This window comes from Macrobrachium rosenbergii, chromosome 12, assembly GCF_040412425.1.
Source record: "Macrobrachium rosenbergii isolate ZJJX-2024 chromosome 12, ASM4041242v1, whole genome shotgun sequence".
Lineage (NCBI taxonomy): Eukaryota > Metazoa > Arthropoda > Malacostraca > Decapoda > Palaemonidae > Macrobrachium > Macrobrachium rosenbergii.
Genome location: NC_089752.1, coordinates 70,985,220 through 71,007,352, shown reverse-complemented (window position 1 = coordinate 71,007,352; position 22,133 = coordinate 70,985,220). Strand labels below are relative to the sequence as shown.

Sequence of the window (22,133 nt, the reverse complement as noted above, 5' to 3'; positions counted from 1 at the left end):
CATTTCTCTCATTAACACCCCTCCTGCTAATCAACCTGTTCCTTCACCTGGTTTCCGTTCACCTGAACCTGATGCCGTTACCAGCCTCGAAGCCCGTATGAACGTGAAATTTTCGTTAATGCTTCAAGCTGTTGAGAAGTTGGGATCTTCTGTAAAATCCTTGGAGGATAAAGTGACGACTGTTAGCCTAGTGTTTGTGAAGTGGAGGAGGTGGCTACTTGGCCTGCTCGTGCTCCTAGGCAAAGGTCCCTGCTAGATTCCCCATCCCCTGGGAGGAAGCATACTGGAGGCCCAAGGGAGGCGAGCGGGGTCTGCTCCCGGGTAGTCGCCCCCTCAGGTGGATCTGATGTTGACTCCCAGACCGCTAAGGAGCGCCATTGGAAAGGCATCTCCAGAGAGGAGTTTGCGAACCTATCGAGTTTGGGAGAATTCTTCACCCAGGCGCCAATGGTCTTCTTTGGGCAAGTCTCGCCTGCTTAAAAGGTCTCACAGTGTCTCACCTGAGGCAGTACCTAAGAAGCGAATGCTTGTTCATGCTTCTCCTTCCCCTGGTTGTAGTTGGTGGGAGGCTCCGGAGGTTTTTTTTGCCTTCCCAAGACAGTGAGGGAGCACCGGAGTTGGCTCCAAGGCGCTGATTAATCTCTGCTAAGAAGAGTAAGAGGATTTCGCTTGATATGGAGGCGCAAAAACAGTCGTTTTGACTGGATGATGAAGGGGAGGTAGCACGTGAGCGCCAGTATCAGGAGAAGCGCATTCTTGCGCCTGAAGCTTTTACTTGTTCGTTGGTGCCAACTCGCCTCTCGTCTGCCAGACGCTCGGGTTCTCCAACACGTATTTCCGAGCAGGAAGTTCAGGACCTTTCGGCAATTTCCATTCAAGTGAAGTTGGATAAGATTTTAGGTTTTATGCAACCCACTCAGAACAAGACTCGTTCTCTGGTAGTTGTTTCCCCTACACATTCGGACGAAGAAGCAGATGAAGAAGGTGATGAGGAAATAGAACAGGAGAGTCACAATTCCACCGCTTACAAGAAGCTTTTGAAATTCTTTGTTGAGAGTTTTCCGGATTCGTTCTCTCATGTAGCACCTTCCTCTCCAGACTCCTCTCTCTCGAGGGATTGGAAGAAGAATGCTTCACAATGTACGAAGACTGTTTTGTCTTTTTCGGCGCGGAAAGCACTAAAAGGGAACGATCCCTGGCTCCTTAAGAAGAGAGAGCAGGGCAAGACTCTCTTCTGTTTTCCTCCCTCCAGACTGACATCTCGGAGACAACTCTGCTACAAGTCCAGGGAAACCTTCTCTTTGGGAGTTGCTGCCTCCTCCCAGGGAGACTTTTCAGAGCTTATCGCCGCTTCGAGACGTTCAGCTTTTAATTCGGCGGAGGTTATGTTTTCTACCCTCGAACTGGATCACCTATTGAAGCACATCTTTCGTATTTTTGAGGTGGTCAGTTTTTTTGGACTGGTCCATTGGAATGTTGGGCCGCAAGATTTCTGCATGTTCTTCTTTGGATGAGGAGACATTTACGGATGTATCAGAAGTCCTTAACATTTTAGATCAAGGAGTTATTGACGCTGCTTCAGGACTAAGTTAAGTATATCTTAGTTTAACCAGACCACTGAGCTGATTAACAGCTCTCCTAGGGCTGGCCCGAAGGATTAGATTTATTTTTACGTGGCTAAGAACCAATTGGTTACCTAGCAACGGGACCTACAGCTTATTGTGGAATCCGAACCACATTATAGCGGGAAATGAATTTCTATCACCAGAAACAAATTCCTCTTGTTCTTCACTGGCCGGTCGGAGATTCGAACTCGCGACCAACTGAGTGGTAGCTGAGAACGGAACCCGCTCACCCAGCGAGGAACTAAAGGCTGACTGCTATGTTTTCTTTAGGCGTCCTTAAAAAGAGAGAATTATGGTGTTCTTTCCTTACGAAGGGAGCGTCAAGAATTCAGAGGTTGGCCTTGTTGTTTGGACCTCTTAATAAGAAGAACCTGTTTCCAGAGGAGCCATTAGTGGAGATTTCTTTGGCTCTTCAGAAGAAATCTACACAGGATTTACTGGCTGAAGCAGCAAAGAAACACAGACTTGGTTTTTTCTCTTCTTCTTTACTTAAAAAAATAATATATATATAATGGATACAGACACACAACAATCCTTTGATGGAGAGGTAATAATCTCCTACAGGGCTGGACTTCAACTAACTGCCCATACTCCCCACTCTCCAAGAGAACATCTTAAATAATCATTGACAATCGACAGCAAGTAATATACAAACTCAACTAGTCATAACTGGTCATTTACACCTCTTCCTTAATAACCCACAACAACAGAAATACCTTAATACACAAACTGTCCAATTAAACCCAAACAGTAATTAACAGTTTCAAACAATAATTATATACTGGCTCAATCCTCCAAAACACCAAGAGAGACTTCTGTTGCTTTGCCAGTTGTACATCCGACTTCGTCGTCGTCTTCTGCCTCTTCATCTTCGCGTGGAGTGCCGTTTCGAGGTAGAGGAGATTATAGAGGATTGGCTTATTCTAGAGGAAGAACAAGGGTCCCTCTTAGATTCTTAGATCAATTAAGTTCCCTAGTCTTCCAACAAGAAGTGAGAAGCACATCCTCTGTGCACCGGTGGGAGCAAGACTTCTACTGTTTTGGAGATGTTGGAGAGAGATAGGAGCAGAGAGCTGGGTTGTGGAGACTCTGAGAAGGGGCTATCGTATTCCTTTTGTGGTTCAGCCCCCCTTTCAAGGGTACCGATATCTTTGATGGCTTACTTGGGCGATTCAAAGAAATCCATGGCGCTTTCCGAAGAGGCCCTGTTAGACAAGAGAGCTGTAGAAGCAGTGGAAGATCTGAGCTCTCTGGGCTTCTACAATCACCTGTTTTCAGTTCCCAAAGCTTCTGGGGTTGGAGACCTGTGTTGGATGTCAGCGCGTTAAACAAGTTTGTAAAATGGACAGAATTCTGCATGGTGACCAACAACACGGTTCTATCATCCATCAGACAGGGAGATTGGATGGTAACGGTGGATATGCAGGACGCATATTTCCATGTCCCGATACATCAAGAGTCTCAGAAGTATCTATGTTTTGTATTTGGGAACCAAGTTTTCCAGTTTCAGGTTCTCTGTTTCGGCCTTTCGACAGCACCTCAAGTTTTCACCAGGATTCTAGCCACATTTTCGAAGTGGCTTCATCAACAGGGGATCAGGATATCTCTTTATCTCAACGACTGGCTTCTTCAGTCGGGGACTCTAGCCAAGTGCACAGAGGGTCTTCAAGTGACTTTAAGATTAGCAGAGGAGTTAGGTCTTCTGATCAACCATCAGAAGTCGTGTCTGATCCCTTCTCAGAAGACAGTGTATTTGGGAATTCAGATAGATGCAGTGAATTTTCGGGCTTCTCCATCGGCTCAAAGAGTCGATTCTTGCCTTCAAAAAGTTTTGAAGTTTCTGGCTCTCAGAACTTGCTCTGCGAACGAATGGATGACCCTTCTGGAGACGTTGTCTTCCCTAGAGATGTTCGTGGATCTGGGGCGCTTCCACATGAGGCCACTACAATTTTATCTGAAAGCGAAGAGGCAGTGGAAAGAATTTCTGGATTCCATCGTTTTCGAGATTTCTGAGGAAATCAAGAAGGATCTGTTTTGGTGGCTGTCAAGAGAAAGATTGATGGAAGGAAAGTCTCTAGCTCTGTTGAACCCCAACCTAACATTCTTTTCAGGCGCATCTGACCAGGGATGGAGTGCGGTTCTAGGGGATAGAGACGTCAGGAGTTTGGAGCAAAAGCCAACAGAAATGGCATATTAACATGAAAGAATTGGTAGCTGTACATCTAGGGTTGACAGAATTTGCAGAACAGATCAGAGGGAAGGTAGTAGTAGTCCATTCAGACAATCTAACAGCTCTGTCATATATTCGGAAACAAGGAGGCACCCACTCGTTCTCCCTTTGCGAGGCAACGAGAATTCTGCTATTGTGGCTGAAGCAAAATCAGACGCAAGTACTGATAAGGTTTGTTCAAGGGAAACTAAATGTAAGGGCAGACTTGCTCAGTCGCAAGAAGCAAGTGATCTCGATGGAATGGACTTTGCACCCCTTGGTATGTCGACAAATATGGAAGTGTTGGGCGACTCTTCTGGTAGACCTGTTTGCCACAGCCAAGAACAACAGACTTCCAATTTATTGTTTTTCAATTCCGGACCATCAGGCTTGGGCTACAGGTGCCATGGTTCAGAACTGGGAGAACCTCGATGTTTACGCCTTCCCGGCATTCAAGATAGTCGGGCAAGTGTTGAACAAACTCAGGACATACAAGAACGTCAAAATGACTGATCGCCCCATTTTGCCCATCAAGGGAATGGTTCCAAGATCTGCTGGAACTTCTGACAGATTATCCAAGGCTTCTACCTCAAAGGAAGGATCTAATCAGGCAGCCTCACGTAAGAAAGTTCCACGAGAGTCTGTCAGGTCTAGCGCTAACCGCATTCAGACTATCAACTGTCTCCTCAGAGACAAGGGATTTTCTCAGCAAGCTTTAGAAGCCATCTCAGAATGTAGAAAGAGGTCTTCTTCAAATGTATACCAGGCCAAGTGGAATTTTTTTAGAGACTGGTGCAGGAGAGAGGGAATCTCTTCTTCTAAGACATCTTTAGCGCAAGTGGCTGATTTTTTCTTGTACTTGAAGAAGACGAAGCTATTATCTACCTCTACCATTAAGGGTACAGGGCTATGTTGGGCTCGGTGTTTCGACACCGTGGTCTAGATTTGTCTGGTGACAAAGATTTGTCAGATTTAATTAATTCCTTCAATAAGGAGAGGATGGAAGGACCAAGATTAATAGGCTGGAACTTGGACATGGTTCTGAAGTGGCTTAGGAGTGATAGATTACAACCTCTCAATACAGCGTCTTTGAGGGAGGTGATGAAAAAGACGCTATTTTTAGTAGCCTTAGCTATAGCGAAGAAGGTAAGTGAAGTGCATGCCTCAAAAAAGTAGGTTTTGCAATTGGAAACGCTATCAGTTCCTTTAATATGGGTTTTATGGCCAAGAATGAAACCCTGTCCAGGCCTTGGCCATGGTTGTTCGAGATTCGTAATCTGACAGATGTAGTTGACAGAGAAGAGGAGAGACTCTTATGCCCCGTTAGAGCTCTCAAGTTCTATATTCAAGCGACCAAGTCTATTAGAGGTAACTTGGACCATCTCTGGTGCTCTGTTAAGAATCCTTCTCGACCCCTCTCAAAAAACGCGTTGGCTTTCTTTATTCGGAGTGTAATAATGGAGGCCCGTGACAATTTGGATGATGCAGAGTACCGTGGTTTGAAAGTTAAAATGCATGAAGTACAAGCAGTTGCGACCTCTCAGGCCTTCAGACGCAATTTTTCTCTTTCTTCTATTGTACAAGCAACCTTTTGGAGGCGTAGGTCAATGCTTGCCTCGCATTATCTACGAGATATGGAGACACCATACGATAATTGCAGTACCCTAGGTCCTTTCGTAGTGGCTGGCACGGTATTGGGTGAAGGTAATAAGGAAGTTCATACTTCCTTAGTGTCCTCTTCTTTACGCAGGTTTTGGAGTTTGCTGGGAATTCTGGGGGTAGATTGTGCTGTGCGTTTAGGAGTACCTCTAAGTCATTAGTTTTTTAAGGGGTTTAATTTTGGTGTAGGCTAGTGGTGATACCCATCGATTGGTTTTATGTGCTTTGGTTGGTATTTTGCCCTGAGCAGGGCCATGTGTTTGGTCATCCTTGGTGTCCTATGAACCCTTCTAGGTCACAAGGATAATATACTTACTGTAGACATCCCATGGCTCCCTCACCACGTTTAGCAGTTAAGAAGGGCTCCACATTTAAGGGGCAGAATTAGTATGGATCGCTCACTGGTAAGGAACTTACAACTTTTCTTTTACCCAGTAAAAGAAGGTTAACACAAACTTAATTAGAGTTCTATTTATTCATGGTCCTGCCTCCTTTAGTGTGGGAATCAGCAATGTAATTGCTGGGTAAGTTACATACTTAAAAATGACATTGTCAAAATAAAATAAAGTTTTAAGTATACTTACCCAGCAGTTACATGATCAAAGCCTTCCCTCCTCCCCTCTCATGAATGTAGGGCATAAATGACTGAAGTTTTTTGTTGAAGTAGTTCCTCACTCCTCCACCATATTGTTTTTTGTTTCTGCTGGCGCAAATTTTGAATTCTAGTTGCCGTTCAGTTTTGAAACAATAGGAATGTAACTGCTGGGTAAGTATACTTAAAACTTTATTATGAAAATGTCATATTCATCATCACTTTGGAATCTGACGAAAAAGACCTTATTTTTGATGGCACTGACTACAGCCAAGAGAGCCAGTGAGCTTCATGCCATTGATAAAAGGGTGGGTTTCTCACAAGGCAATGCTGTATACTCACAGATTTTGGATTTTTTGGCCAAGAATGAAGATCCGACTAACCCTTGGCCTCGCTCCTTTTCAATCACGAGCCTGTCTGAAGTACTTAGTCCATCCGATCAGGAGAAAGTCCTCTGTCCTGTAAGAGCCTGAGAGTATACCTTGAAAGAACCAAAAACCTTAGAGGTATGGCCTCAAATCTTTGGTGTTCTGTGAAAGACCCCAGCCATCCTTTGTCCAAGAATGCATTATCATTCTTTTTAAGATCCGTGATATCGGAAGCACATTCGAGAGTTCAAGATGGTTTACTGCCCTTATGTTAAGTAAAGGCTCATGAAATAAGAGCCGTGGCGACATCTTTGGTTTTCAAACGTAATCTGTCTCTCTCTTCAATTTTGCAAACAACATTTTGGAGGTGCAGGTCAGTGTTTGCGATGTTTTACTTACAGGATATTGAAACAGTGTACGAAAAATGCAGTACTTTAGGTCTGTTCTTCACAGCTGGCATGGTATTGGGGGATAAAGGATAAGAGGAACACCTTCTTTTTCCTCTATCCACTCTCCTTGAATAAGGATAGCTGCACTTCTTGGGAAGTCTGGTGAACACTAAGTCATGAGTGTCGCCAATCTGTATTTTATGGTTTTGGCTAAAATTTCATGATTGTGTAGGTTGATTTTATCTGGTCTTTGTTGTTCTATTGTACTGCGCCCAGAGCAAGGGCATATCCACACAGTATTTATGTGACCCTTTTGGATTGTAAGCTTTGACAACCTGTGATTGACATCCTACGTTGCAAAGCACCCACTCAAGTAGAGGCGACCCTTGGCTCTACCGCCACGCCGCAACAGGTCGAGAGGAGCTATGACCAGAGGCAGTACCCGTCTGCCGTTGCTCCCTCACCAGGTAAGGTTACAACAGGCATTTCAAGATGCTAGCTAACTTTCTATTCCAAATTCTTCTCCATATCAGAGTCTTTTTGGGGTAGTATATGTTCATTCATCCCACTCCAATCAATGTGGGATTCAGCTATGTAATTATTTGGTAAGTTACTTATACAGAAATGACATTTTTATAATAAAATGAAGTTTTATATATACTTACCAAATAATTACATGATCAGAGCCCTCCTGCCTCCCCCTCATGGACATAGAGCATAAATGAATTGAGCTCTTTAGCTACGTTGTACCTATTCTTCCCTGATAGTGGGCGGGGCAGTATACCTACACCCAAAACAAAAGAGCGCTACCGCGAATTTCGAATTTTGAGCTGCTGTGTAAAGTAGAAACTATGGCTATGTAATTATTTGGTAAGTAAGTATAAATAAAACTATTTTATTTTAAAAATGTCATATTTACTTTAAAAAACTGTGATTTTGTCTTTCAAACTGCCCTATATTTATGACTAGTTTCAGTCTCTGGCAGTTTGATCTAAGTCAGGAAACTGCATGTAAGGTGCACATAGTATTAGCTGTGCTATTCATTTATTACTTATGTGTTCATTATAAGTTTTTTATTGTTACCCTGTAATTATCAGTTCTTTTTATTTTTGCACAGTGGCTTTTAGATTTTATAGGCAAAGCTGATTTTTTATATAAGTAACTTACCAAATAATTACATAGCTATGGTTCCCTAACGTACGGCAGCTTAGAAATTCAAAATTCGTGCGGTGGTGCTGTTATCGTTAGTGTGTAGGTGATAACGTCCCGCCACCATCCGGGACTCGAGGAAACAAACCAGTGGAAAGCTCAATTCATTTTCTGCCGGCTTCCGGTTAACATCGGAAGTTTTCACGCAGCTGCTTCTTCGCCTTTCGGCTTGGTTTTGCATGAATTTTGGTGAAGTACTCAGAATTTGTTGCTTTGTGGCGTGCTTTCATTGTTTTGAATTGTTGTTCGAGTTAACTTTAGTTTATTTAGTTAACGATGTCGGATTCCAGTTCATCTAGTATTCGCTTTTGTTCCGAGGGTTGTAGGACTAGGCTAACTAAGCTTTCATACGATTCTCATACAAAATGCATTAAATGTAGGGGGCAAGAGTGTAGTAAGGATATTTGCATAGAGTGTCAGGATTAGGAGGATAAGAAATGGAAAACATTGAAATCTCATCTAGACAAATTAGAAAGGATAAGAAGAGGAAAGCAGCCATTAGGGCTGAAAGTAGGGCTAATGCAGAGTCCATTCCTTTGGATAATGTAGGGGATGACGGAACTATCTCTCCTCCAATTCCTCCTCCTTCTCCTACCCTAACTCCTCCTACTCTACCATCTGCTCCTGCTCCAGGTTTCCATGATTCCGCTCTTAGTGCCATTGCCAGCCTCGAATCTAGGTTTGATCAGAAATTTACTGTATTATCTAGTACCATCATGGAAATGAGGTCAGCTATTAAATCTCTAATGGAAAAAAATGTAAGTGTTGACAGTGCAGTGAGAAGTGATAGTGCTGTGAATATTGAGGAGGTGGCTGTCCGTCCCACCAGTGCTCCTAGACGAAGGTCACTGTCCCGCTCCCCCGCACCGGGGAGAAGACACACCGGAGGTCCAAGGGAAGCTGGCGGGGTTTGCCCACGGGCAGTCGCCCCCTCCGTCGAGCCTGACGTGTGCTCCCAGGCTTCGACTAAACGCTATTGGAAAGGCGTTCCTGTGCATCGACTTTCTGATTCGGATTCTTCCAGTCCACGCCAGAAGCCATATCGCTACTCTTCTTCTTCGCGCCCACTCAAGAGACATGCGAATGTTAGCGATTCTTCTCCCCTGGCTGTCAAGAGACTGAGAGAGACTAGCCCTCAACCTTCCTGCAGCTTTCAAGTCCAGCCTGTTTCGCCTGCTTATTTTTTTGAAGACAGTCCTGGGCGCTATAAGCGTTCGAAGCGCTCATCTTCTTCCGAGCGCCAAGCGCCCGCCGACTCGCGCCAGACTTCCACGGGTGAGTGCCTGGTGCCCGCCGACTCACACCAGAATTCCGCCAATGAGCGCCCGGCGCCTGCCGATATTCACCAGATTTCCGCCATTGAGCGCCCGGCGCCCGCCGATATTCGCCAGATTTCTGCCAATGAGCGCCCCGTGCTTGCCGTCTCGTGCCAGATTTCAGCTCTGCCAACTCCCGAACTTCCAATCCCCACAACCGAATTCCTAGCTTCTTCTTTTGGAACCAATGCACCTTCGTCGGCTATTCCGCCTTCTTCATCGGTCCAGGAAGATTCTTTAGCCCCACTTAAGCGCCAATTGACCGAGCTTGTGGGTCTTTTGAAGAATTCTGCGTCTGCTCCAGAGTCCAAGGACAAATCATTGTCTCCTATCTCTTCGGAGGAAGAAGAGATTGTTCAGGATACAGTTCCCTCTTCTTCCTACTCGTCTCTCCTTCGTTTCCTCTTGGAGAATTACCCAGACTTCTTCAAGCCTCCTCCACCTACTTCTCCAGCTTCTACCTACCTCATGAAAAAGCATCCATCGGAAAGTGCCAGACTACCCAAGCTTGTTCTTTCCTCCTCCTCGAAGAAAGCTCTCAAAGAAGTTCATGCCTGGCTGACTGCTAAGAGAGAACAGGGCAAAGCGACTTTCGCCTTTCTGCCCAGCAAATTGTTGAAGATGAGATACTTTTATTATGCCACCGGGGAAGCTTCTTCCTTGGGAGTTTCTGCCTCCTCCCAAGGGGACTTCTCTGGTCTAGTGGATTCATCCCGTAGAAAGGCTTTATTGTTGGCCAAGATAATGTTTTCCTCAGCTGAACTAGACCACCTTATCAAGAATATTTTTAAGGTGTTTGAGAACTTTAGTTTCCTTGATTGGGCCATCGGGGCACTAGGGAGTAAGATTGAAGACTGCCCGGATTTAGCTGAAGTTCTTGCCTCTGATTGGCTTGGAGTTATTTCATGCTCAGACAGAGCAATTAGAGATGGCTCTTTGGAACTTGCCTCCCTGTTTTCTATGGGTGTCCTTAAGAAGAGGGAGCTCTGGTGTTCATTCACCTCGAAATGAGTCTCACCGACGCAGAAGTCAGCTCTACTCTTCGCTGCCTTAGACAAGTCTCACCTCTTTCCTCAAGATATAGTGAAAGATATTCTTTTAGAGCTACAGAGCAAGTCCACCTCTGACTTGTTGACTCAGTCCACTAGACGTCCTAAGGAGCCTGTGCCTTCCTCATCTAGATCATTCTCCCCTCTTCAGCCTCAACCCTTTCGTGGAGGGAGAATTACGACCCAGCCTCGACCTAGATCAAACTTCCGACCTCCTACGAAGTCCATCAAGAGGTCTTCCTTCAAATCCAACCCCAAGACGTAAAAAGTTAGTCCTCCGCGCCCAGGTAGGAGCCAGACTTCTACTTTTCTGGAAGGAATGGGAGAACAGAGGAGCAGACCCCTGGGTGATCAGGGTTCTCAAAGAGGGCTACTCCATTCCTTTCCCTTAACTACATCTCCTATCGCCTTGACAGCATACTCAAAAGGTTCCATGAAGTTTTTGGCCCTCTGTCAAGAAGTCGAACTCCTTCTTTCCAAAGGAGTGGTGGAAGAAGTCCTAGAGCCCCACTCAGAAGGTTTCTACAATTGCCTTTTTGTGGTTCCAAAGGCCTCGGGGGGCTGGAAGCCCGTTCTGGATGTAAGTGCTTTGAATCTCTTCGTACTGAAGACGAGGTTTCACATAGAGACTGTTCGCTCTGTCATGTCCTCACTACAACAGGGGGACTGGATGGTCACCCTGGATATGCAGGATGCGTACTTTCACGTTCCTGTTCATCCAGACTCGCAGAAATTTCTACGCTTCGTTTTTCAGAACAGGATACTTCAATTCCGGGCCCTATGCTTCGGTTTATCGACGGCTCCTCAAGTTTTCACCCGAATCCTTGCTCCTCTGGGGAATTGGCTTCACCTTCTGGGAATCAACATCAACTTATATCTACACGATTGGCTTCTCTGCGCGTCGTCAAAGGAAAAGTGCGCGGAGGACTTGAAAAGAACTCTTTGCCTGACACAGGAGTTAGGCATCCTCATAAACAAAAAGAAATTCCTTCTGATTCCATTCCAGGAGATTCCCTATTTAGGGATGATACTGAACTCTCAGACTTTTCGGGCTTTTCTGTCGCCCAGAAGAGTTGCAAACTGCCTTCAGACTGTCAGTCAGTTCCTTGCTCTTCCTTCCTGCTCGGCAGTGCAGTGGATGAGTCTTCTGGGGACCCTTGCTTCAGTAGAGCAGTTTGTAAATCTAGGCAAACTGCACATGAGACCACTTCAGTTTTTCCTCAAAGCGAATTGGTGCAGGAAAACCCAACCAGACTCTTTCATCTTCCAGATTACGTCGGAAATCAAAGAGGATCTCCAGTGGTGGTCGTGCGAAAAAAAAAACTTCGGGAAGGGAAGTCTCTTCTCCCAGTACATCCAGACCTTCAATTTTATTCAGATGCCTCCGACCTAGGCTGGGGCGCGCTTCTGGAAGGTCGGGAAGTCTCCGGAACTTGGACTACAGAACAAAAGAATGCTCACATCAACATAAAGGAACTGCGAGCGATTCACTTGGGCCTTCTATACTTCTCAGATCTGGTCCACGGCAAGAAGATTGTAGTACACGCGGACAACACCACAGCTCTTGCATATATTCGCAAACAGGGGGGCACTCATTCCTTTTCCCTGTACGAGACAGCGAAGGATCTCCTTCTGTGGGCAGAAGAGAGCAGTCTCTCTCTTGTCACCCGGTTCATTCAAGGGAGGATGAACGTGATTGCGGACGAATTAAGCCGCCTCAAACGGGTCCTTCCAACCGAATGGACCTTAAATCCAGTAGTCTGCGACAACCTTTGGAAACTGTGGGGCAAACCCACAGTGGATCTTTTTGCGACGTCTAGAAACCACCGTCGTCCCTCTTTTGCTCTCCGGTCCCGGATCCTCTAGCATGGAGCACAGATGCAATGCTTTTGGATTGGACAAGCTTAGATGTGTACGCCTTCCCTCCCTTCGGAATGATCAGGAAGTAATCAACATGCTGTCAACGCATCAGAACACCTCCATGACCCTTGTAGCCCCATTTTGGCCGAACAAGGAGTGGTTTCCAGACTTGATTCGCCTTCTGGTAGACTACCCAAGACTACTTCCACAAAAACGGTCTCTGCTCAGACAACCCCACTTTCTCAGATTCCACCAAAGATTATCCGCTCTGGCTCTGACAGGCTTCAGACTGTCAAGCGTCTTGTCAGAGCAAAAGGATTTTCGAGACAAGCTGCAGAGGCAATTGCAAAATGCAGACGAACTTCTTCTACAAAGCTCTACCAATCAAAATGGACAGACTTCAGAAGGTGGTGCAGCCACCACAAGGTCTCTTCTTCTGAAACATCTATAAGCCAAATAACTGGTTTTTTTATTTTTCTAAAGTCCGTCAAGAAACTGTTGACCTCTACCATCAAAGGGTATAGGTCGATGCTCAGCTCAGTTTTTAAGCACAGAGGAATGGACCTATCTTCTAATCAAGATATCACCGACCTGATCAAATCCTTCAATACGTCCAAAAAAGATAGTTCTACCAATGTCTCTTGGAACTTAGACGTTGTACTGAAGTGGCTCTCAGGTCCTCAATTCGAACCTCTTCGTTCTGTTTCCCGCAGGAATCTCACGAAAAAGACTCTTTTTAACGGCTCTCGCTAGTGCCAAACGTGTTAGCGAATTACAAGCAATAGACAAAAGAATAGGCTTTGCACAAGGAGACGCAGTCTGCTCCTTTTCTCTTGGTTTCCTAGCAAAGAACGAGGACCCCTCTAAACCCTGGCCTAGGTCCTTTGTCATCAAGAACCTTATGGATATATTAGGAACTGAGGAAGAAGAAAGACTCCTTTTCCCAGTGAGGTCCCTCAGGTACTATCTTCAGAGGACGGAGAAGATTAGAGGGCCTTCGAGCAACCTCTGGTGCTCCGTTAAAAACCCAGTTCTCCCGCTCTCCAAAAATGCCATATCCTTTTTTCAGAGAGAATTAATATTAGAAGCCCACTCTCAGATCCAGGAGAAGCTTTTCCTCTACTTAAGGTTAAAGCTCACGAAATTAGGCAGTAGCAACTTCCCTCGCTTTAAACACAACTTGTCTTTTCTTCAATCCTACAGTCGACGTTCTGGAGATGCAAGTCCATATTGGCCTCTCACTACCTCAAGGACATAGAAACTGTTTTTGAAAATTGTAGCACTTTAGGACCTTTATCTGTGGCTGGCATGGTGCTGGGAGAGGAAGCATGAGGAATCTATCTGTTCCTTTGCTATCCACTCGCCTTGACTTAAGGTTTTGAGTCGTTGGGAAGCCTGGGGGTACATTGTACCTGGAGTACCCACCAGTTCGTACTTTATCTTTGATAACGGTTGGGTGTTATGGTTTTACTCTGTGGTGTAGGTGACAGTGTTTTCATTTTGTATTCTGGTCTTCGCCCAGGGCAAGGGCATCTTTTAAAACTTTGTCAGCATACGGTGTACTTCCTCCGCTGCAGAGTTTCCCACTAATGTAGTGGCGACCCTTGGCTATACTGCCACGTCCACTACAAGTTGAGAGAAGCGCCCACCAGAGGCAGTACCTTCCTGCAGCAGCTCTCTTAACAGGTAAGGAAACAACAAACATTTATTCAATGTTAGCGACCTTTCTGGTCCAAATGCATTACTTTTGGAGTAGAATATGTCCATGCTCTTTCCCACCTCCTTTCAATGTAGAATCAGCTATGTAATTACTTGGTAAGTTACTTATATAAAAATGACATTTTTATGATAAAATAAAGTTTTATATATACTTACCAAGTAATTACATGATTGGAGCCCGCCCTCCTCCCCTTGCGTGGACATAAGAGCATAAAACGAATTGAGCTTTCCGCTGGTTTGTTTCCTCGAGTCCCGGATGGTGGCGTGACGTTATCACCTACACACTAACGATAACAGCGCCACCGCGCGAATTTTGAATTTCTAAGCTGCCGTAGGTTAGGAAACCATAGCTATGTAATTACTTGGTAAGTATATATAAAACTATTTTATCATAAAAATGTCATTTTTTCGAAAATTTTTACAGTAATGAACTTACATTTGATTGAAATTAATGTTGGTTGTAAGTTGATTCAGTCATGATGGGGTTGCCTGTACTTAACAATTATTTGTTTTGTACAAATGTAAAGTATGCCTGTCATCCTGAATTTGTTTGTCGTTAAACCTCACTGATTTTGGCTTTACTGTAGGCCCCAGTGAGGCAGTTATGGATGAAACCACGCCTTCTTCACTCTGCAGCTGGGGTTGGACCATGCTATCAACAGACTGCATCTCAACTAGAGGGGATAAATCTTACAAGCCACTTGCCATTGACAGTGTTGTCGGATGAAGAAGCAATCATGAAAGAAACAGGTATTTTATTGATTGCTTGTTTTTCTGTTTGCCAGTTGTTTAAACCTGACATCTGTGATCTATGTGATACTGTTGTAACTTACATCTTTATAGTGTTAGGATTTTACAGTTCAGGCTGATGCAGAATGATGAAATTCTCACATTCTTTCTCAGGCTTTTCTTTAGGATTTTAAGTAACCCAATAATTGTAGTATCAGGCCAGAACCCTAGATTTGGAGCCCAATTATCTCCTTAATTTGTTCCTTGGATATATTTTGACATTAAGAATTGGAACTTTATCCTACCGAATTTCATATCATAATATATATAGAGCAAAATATATTTCACATCATAAATTAAGAGTAATTAGAGAATTTACAGTAAAGCTTTTAATAAGTACCCCTACTTGGGATTCTAGAGACATTCCAAGGCAGTATATCCTGTTTTACTATAAATTTTTGCAGAAAAATAGATGACATTTATTAGTAGTTGTAAAAATCATCATTTTATATAAGTAACTTACCCAGTAATTACTTAGCTAAGAGTTAGCGCCTCACAGTTTAGTGCAGGTGACTGGTGTCACCCATTAATGAGAGTATCAGGAACTACGTACTTGGCAAATACTTGTTTTTATGTTTCTGCCGACGCTTGAGTCAATACCGATTGTCTTTGGCAGCTTTGTTCTTGAATTTGCTAGTTGGAGACCGGATTTGTTCTGACACGATATACAAACCGTCAGTCCTTTACACATTAGGAATTCAGCAAAACTGGAAATGGGCATTGAACTTTCGAGCAAGGTGGTTAAGCAGTTAACTTCTGTCCAGGAGCAGGAGTACTGCCTGCCCAGATGTAAACATTCCAATTTGCTTTCGGCCGTCGTGCGCTGCATATGAGTTTTTCGCTCTCTTCCCTGACTGCCATTGAGCTGTTTTTCCAGTGGGATCTTTCTTGTTTTGTTTCTTACAGTGAATATTGATAAGCCCCATAAGCCCTCCTTCCCCCCAGCGTGTATGTCCTGGGGTGGGAGGGAAGAAGTGCAGTAGCTTCCGCTCACATATTGATATGGACCGACATGCCCTTTGTTCCACCTGCAGAGGATGTGTGTGTTACCGCAACTCTCCTTGCTCGGAGCGTTGTTCCTGGTCTGCCAAGCAATGGGTGAAGTTTAAGGGGAGGATACCGTACCAAAGGAAGCCCGCCAAGACATCATCTGAGGGTTATATGCCCCTGATGGCTAACCCTTTGGGATTGTTTCTCCTTCCCAGCAAGCTTCCCCTTCTTGCTGCCTCTCCTTAGGGTGAGGACTCCCCTTCTCCTTCTTCACTCGCTTCGTCGGGTGTGGAAGGCCGTGGGGGAGCAGATGATCATGACATCCTCTCTGGGGCCTCTCCTTGCTCCAGGGGTGAATTTTTTCCCCTGGAGCAAGTAGAGGCTTCTTCTTTTGACCCAACTTTGCCTTCAGGTCTGGTGGTGGAGGCTTCTCTCGGGGGGCAGGTTACTGACCTCACATCTACCTGGCTGCACCTCGGTCCACCTGTCGCTCCATCATTGGATGGCCTGATTTCTCATCTGTCTGGAGCTCCTGTGACGGCCCAAGCAGCTGCCACTTCCACCACGTCAACCATCACCATGACGTCATTTGCCAAGCTGCCTGTGACTGTCGCATCGCACCTGGGCATCCAGGTATCAGCCGCGCCTGCCTTGCTCCATGCCATGCCGCTGCCTCCTGGCTTCCTGGCCCCGTTATCTCTGCCTGGCTCCTCCAGTATGGTCACATCATCGGTGCCTTATATCTCAGTACCTGCTCCTGCTGTCCTTGCTGTTGCCGACCCACGCTCGTTTCTGACTCCGGTTCCTGTTCCTGGATTTCCTGGCTCCTGCTCTTGCTCCACCCATGCCCTCTACCCATGCGCCTGGCTCCTGCGCTGCTCCTCCTGCCCCAGTAGCTGCTGGCCCAATCACCGATGTCCCTGCTGCTCGGGTTGCGCCTGCTTCCCTGGCTCCCCTGGCTGCTCCCTCCTGGATGGGGGACCTGACACACATCCTGAAGAAGATGACAAAGAAGTCGAAGAATAGATCTAGGAAGGTGTCGTTGTCTTCATTGTCTTCGCCATCCACAACCTCTTCTTCTCCTGAGGCTCACCAGCCAAAGAAGAAGAAGCCTGTCCCCCCCCCCCCCCAAAAGAAGTCTCGCCCCAAGACTTCCTAGGGACTGCCTCCTTCCACAGGGAAGGCAGTGGGATCTCTCATCGGCTCTTCCCAGCCCGCGGGCAAGGGAACAGATTCGTTGACCCCTGGGTCAGTCTTATCAGGAGCCAAGGGCATGCAGACCTCAGTTTGCACTCCCTCTGCTGTGCCGAAGAAGTCCATTTCTAAGGGCAGACGCTGTGGAACGGACTGTTGCTGGGTTCTACCTCTCTCTTCCCAAGAGAGTTGATGGATACTGCGGTGGACAAGCGTCTGGCCAATGACAGCAACCACCTTGTCCACCAGGCAATGGCGAAGACCTCTGGGTCTTTGCTTCCCACTGTGGTGTGGCCCTGCCTTTGGGTCAGGCTAGCTCTTCCTTGGTCCCTAATAACTCCCAGTCTTTGAAGGGTTCCCATGGGAACACCCAACCTTCTTGTTCCTCTGGAAATGGTGGGCTTTCACCCCCTTTCAACCTGCTTTCCAGTCTGGTAAAGGGAGCAAGGGGAAGAAGAAGAAGGGGAAACGCTAGGGGCAGTGTTCCCCCCCAATGCCGATGGTGGGGGGGTTGCTTGTTGTGCCATTGGGCAACATGGCAGCAATACGGAGCCGAGACCTGGATAGTGGATGTCCTTCGGGAGGGATATCTACTACCCTTCGAGTCTCGGCCACCCCTCACAATCACGCCAGTCCGTCTCCACACCTACGTTCCTGGATCTTCGAAGGACATGGCACTAATTCAAGAAGTGCAAGCCGTGCTGAGCAAAGGTGCTGTGGAAGTCGTGTCAGATCGGTCCCCAGGCTTTTACAGCCGAGTCTTTCTCATAGAGAAAGCCACAGGGGGTTGGAGACCGGTCATAGACCTCTCTCCCCTGAACCGTTTCATTCACCAGGCTCGGTTCACAATGGAGACGGCACAATCCTTGCTTGCTTCCATCGGGGAGAACGACTTCATGCTTATGGTGGACTTGAGGGATGCGTATTTCCAAATACCCATTCATCTGTCCTCTCGCAAGTACCTCCGCTTTATCCTCAGGGAGTCGGTCTTCCAGTTCAGGGCACTCTGTTTTGGGCTCTCGACCGCTCCCCAAATGTTCACGAGAGTTTTCTCTAGTGTCAGCTTGGGCCCATTCGCACGGAATACGTCTGCTGAGGTATCTCGATGACTGGCTGGTGCTGGCAAGTTCCCACTTGCAATTGCTACAGGACAGGGATCAGCTCCTCAAGTTTTGCCGTGATCTTGGGATCGTAGTAAATCTTGAGAAGTTGGATCTCATCTCCAAGCAGAGGATAAAGTACCTGGGCATATGGTAGCAGCAAAAGTCTTTCCCTTGGGCTCCCTTGGACTCTCGTATCAGCAAGTTCAGGAAGGTGGCACAGCTGTTTCTGTCTCAACAGGAACAGCCATCTTGGCAGTGGCAAGTCGTCATCGCTCACCTGTCGTCATTGGAGAAGCTGGTCCCTCATGGGCGCTGTCACCTTCGGTCTCTACACTGGAGACTAAAGGAGTATTGGTCCCAGTCCCGAAACCCCTAGTCCTTTCTCATCCCTCTTTCCAAGGAGGTGAGAGAGGATCTAGACTGGTGGATGGACGACAGGAACCTCTTAATAGGAGTATGCCTGCATACTCCCCCTCCGGATATGCTTCTGTTCTTGAACGCATTGACTGAGGGATGGGGCGCACACCTAGAGGAGTTGCTTACTTCGGGAGTGTGGCACGGAGATGACAAGCACCTTCACATCAATATCCTGGAACTCAAGGCAGCCTTCCTGGATCTCCAAGAGTTCCGGGATCGAGTGATGGGACACTCCGTGGTACTAATGAGCAACAATACCGCAGTACTGTAGTGGCATACATCAACAGGCAGGGGGGGTTGTCTAGTGTCCCTCCCGCTCCACCAGTTGACGATGCAGGTGCACGAGTGGGCACTGGCTCACTCGGCAGAGCTGTCAGCCAGGTATGTTCCAGGTAAGAGGAATGTTGTGGCAGACAAGCTCAGCCGCCAGAATCAGGTGATCGGAACAGAATGGTCCCTTCACCCGGAAGTTGCGCAAAGGCTGTTCGACCTGTGGGGTCATCCAGTCATCGATCTGTTTGCCACCTGGCACAACAGGAAACTTTAGGTCTTCTGCTCAGTCATGTCAGACCCATGGGCTGCTGCAGAGGATGCATTCCAGCACCCTTGGGACAATCTTGACATCTACGCCTTTTCTCCGTTCTGTCTTTGCAGAGTGATCAGCCAAGTGATGATCACTCTGAATCTCAGAATGATTCTGGTGGCACCCAAATGGCCCCAGGCCATTTGGTATCCTGACTTGCTAGCTCTTCTGTCTGAGGTGCCGAGAGAGATCCACCCTTGGCCCAGCCTGTTGTCAACCCCGCGTCAAGCGGTATCACCTGGCAATGCAGTCCCTGTGTCTTCACAGCCGGAGGTTATCCACCATCTCCTGCGAGCGAGAGGTTTTTCACGTCGCACAGTAAAGGAGATGGACGGATACCTCAAACGATCCTCCGCAGTGGTATACCAGGGAAAGTGGTCCATCTTCTGTGGTTGGTGTCGTGGATGGGGTATCTCTCCAGTCGGAGCTACTGTTGGGCAGGTCGCAGACTTCCTTGTCTTTCTTTGCTGGGAGAAGCTTCTTTACCATTCACATTGCAGGAACATGTATAAAAATGAATATTAATTTTGCATTTATTTATCATCAACTTTTTTAATTATGAAGGCATCAAGTTTAAACAAACCGAGACTTAAATTTAGAATACTTTCATTATATGTGTCTCATTTGTGCCCCGATGATGTGTTAATAAATGTGAAAGCGGTTGGTACTGAACTTCTGCCTGTCATTTTCCAGTGGGATTCGCTTATACACTGAAGTCACGTGCATCTACTGAGATTTTTTAAGCATATATTATATATATATATATATATATATATATATATATATATATATATATATATATATATATATATATATATATATAAACTGTAATAGGCCGATCCTGAGGCCTATACTTTATTAAAGTCTCCGTTTTAAGAACAGAGGTTGGTATCTCGCTTTTCCCAAGATATTGTGTGATAGCGTGAGCCGACATCATAAGTTATTCCTTTCCCTAACAAAATTCTAAGGACTACTGGAATGGGATACTAGGTACAAAACTAAACCTTTATTGACAAGAAAATATCGAAAATTACTTAAAAAAAACGAAGAATGAAATCGAATGATTCAACATAACTATGAAAATCTTCTAAAGAAATAAGGTCCAAATCATAGTCACCCAATAATTTAAGGAAATACAGAAATAATTCATATGTCATTCAAATCATAAAAATGTCAATGAATACACACAGGTCAATTCATCATTAAACGTCACACCACTCCCTTGAAGAGGAAAGTGAAGGAGGGAGGAAGGAATACCTGTAAAAGAACAGTGTTATATTAACCCTTAAACGCCTGTTGGACGTAGCAAACGTCGACTAAAATTGTCTGTTGAATGCTGAGTGGACGTAGCAAACGTCGACTACAAAAAATTTCAACCTTCGGTCAACTTTGACTCAACCGAAATGGTCGAAAAACGCAATTGTAAGCTAAAACTCTTACATTCTAGTAATATTCAATCATGTACCTTCATTTTGCAACAAATTGGAAGTCTCTAGCACAATATTTCGATTTATGGTGAATTTTTGAAAAAAAATTTTTTCTTACGCCCGCATGGTAACTCAGCCGAAAATTTCATAAATTCTTTCGTCATTTTGTCGTAATTTTTGCACTGTTCTATATTAGCCGTTACATAAAGTTTTATATATGAAAATGTGCGCAATTTCATTTACAATACAACAGAAAATAACTCATGGTTGTAGCTTTTATCAGTTTTGAAATATTTTCATATAAATCACGATAACTGCCAAAATTTCAACCTTTGGTCAACTTTGACTCGACTGAAATGGTCAAAAAACGCAATTGTAAGCTAAAACTCTTACATTCTAGTAATATTCAATCATTTACCTTCATTTTGCAACCAATTGGAAGTGTCTAGCACAATATTTCGATTTATGGTGAATTTTTGAAAAAAACTTTTTCCTTATGTCCGCGCCAGAAATTCCTTCGTCACGTTGTCGTAATGTTTGCACTGTTTTATATTAGTCGTTACATAAATTTTTATATATGGAAATGTGCGCAATTCCATGTAGAATACAACAGAAAATAACTCATGGTTGTAGCTTTTATCAGTTTTGAAATATTTTCATATAAATCACGATAACTGCCAAAATTTCAACCTTCGGTCAACTTTAACTCGACCGAAATGGTAAAAAAACGCAATTATAAGCTAAAACTCTTACATTCTAGTAATATTCAATCATGTACCTTCATTTTGCAAGAAACTGGAAGTCTCTAGCACAATATTTCGATTTATGGTGAATTTCTGAAAAAAAAAATTTTTTCCTTACGTCTGCACGCGGTAACTCGGCCGAACATCTCAGAAATTCTTTCGTCATGTTGTCGTAATGTTTGCATCGTTTTACATTAGTCGTTACATAAACTTTTATATATGAAAATGTGCGCAATTTCATGTAGAATACAACAGAAGATAGCTCATGGTTGTAGCTTTTATCAGTTTTCAAATATTTTCACATAAATCACGATAACTGCCAAAATTTCAACCTTCGGTCAACTTTAACTCGACCGAAATGGTAAAAAAACACAATTGTAAGCTAAAACTCTTACATTCTAGTAATATTCAATTGTTTACCTTCATTTTGCAATAAATTGGAAGTCTCTAGCACAATATTTCGATTTATGGTGAATTTTTGAAAAAAAACATTTTCCTTACGCTCTGCGCTGTAACTCGGCCAACATCTCAGAAATTCTTTCGTCTCGTTGTCGTAATATTTGCACCGTTTTATATTAGTCGTTACATAAAGTTTTATATATGAAAATGTGCGCAATTTCATTTACAATACAACAAAAAATAACTCATGGTTGTAGCTTTTATCAGTTTTGAAATATTTTCATATAAATCACGATAAATAGAAAAAATTTGACTTTCGGTCAACTTTAACTCGACCGAAATGGTCGAAAACTGCAATTGTAAGCTAAAACACTTACAGTCTAGTAATATTCAATCAATTAGCTTCATTTTTCAACAAACGGGAAGTCTCTAGCACAATATTCCGATTTATGGTGAATTTTTGAAAAAAAAAAAATTTTTACGTCCGCGCGTT

The 22,133-nt window shown here is 44.7% G+C and overlaps 1 protein-coding gene across 1 annotated transcript in view; it reads left to right on the top strand.

Moving 5' to 3' along the window:
• Positions 1 to 22,133, top strand: part of LOC136843727 (short/branched chain specific acyl-CoA dehydrogenase, mitochondrial) — a 180,052-nt gene that overhangs the window by 7,253 nt on the left and 150,666 nt on the right. The window contains exon 2 of the mRNA XM_067112362.1: positions 14,583 to 14,745. Coding sequence (XP_066968463.1) covers positions 14,583 to 14,745 — 163 coding nt within the window. The remainder of the gene's footprint in view (positions 1 to 14,582; positions 14,746 to 22,133) is intronic.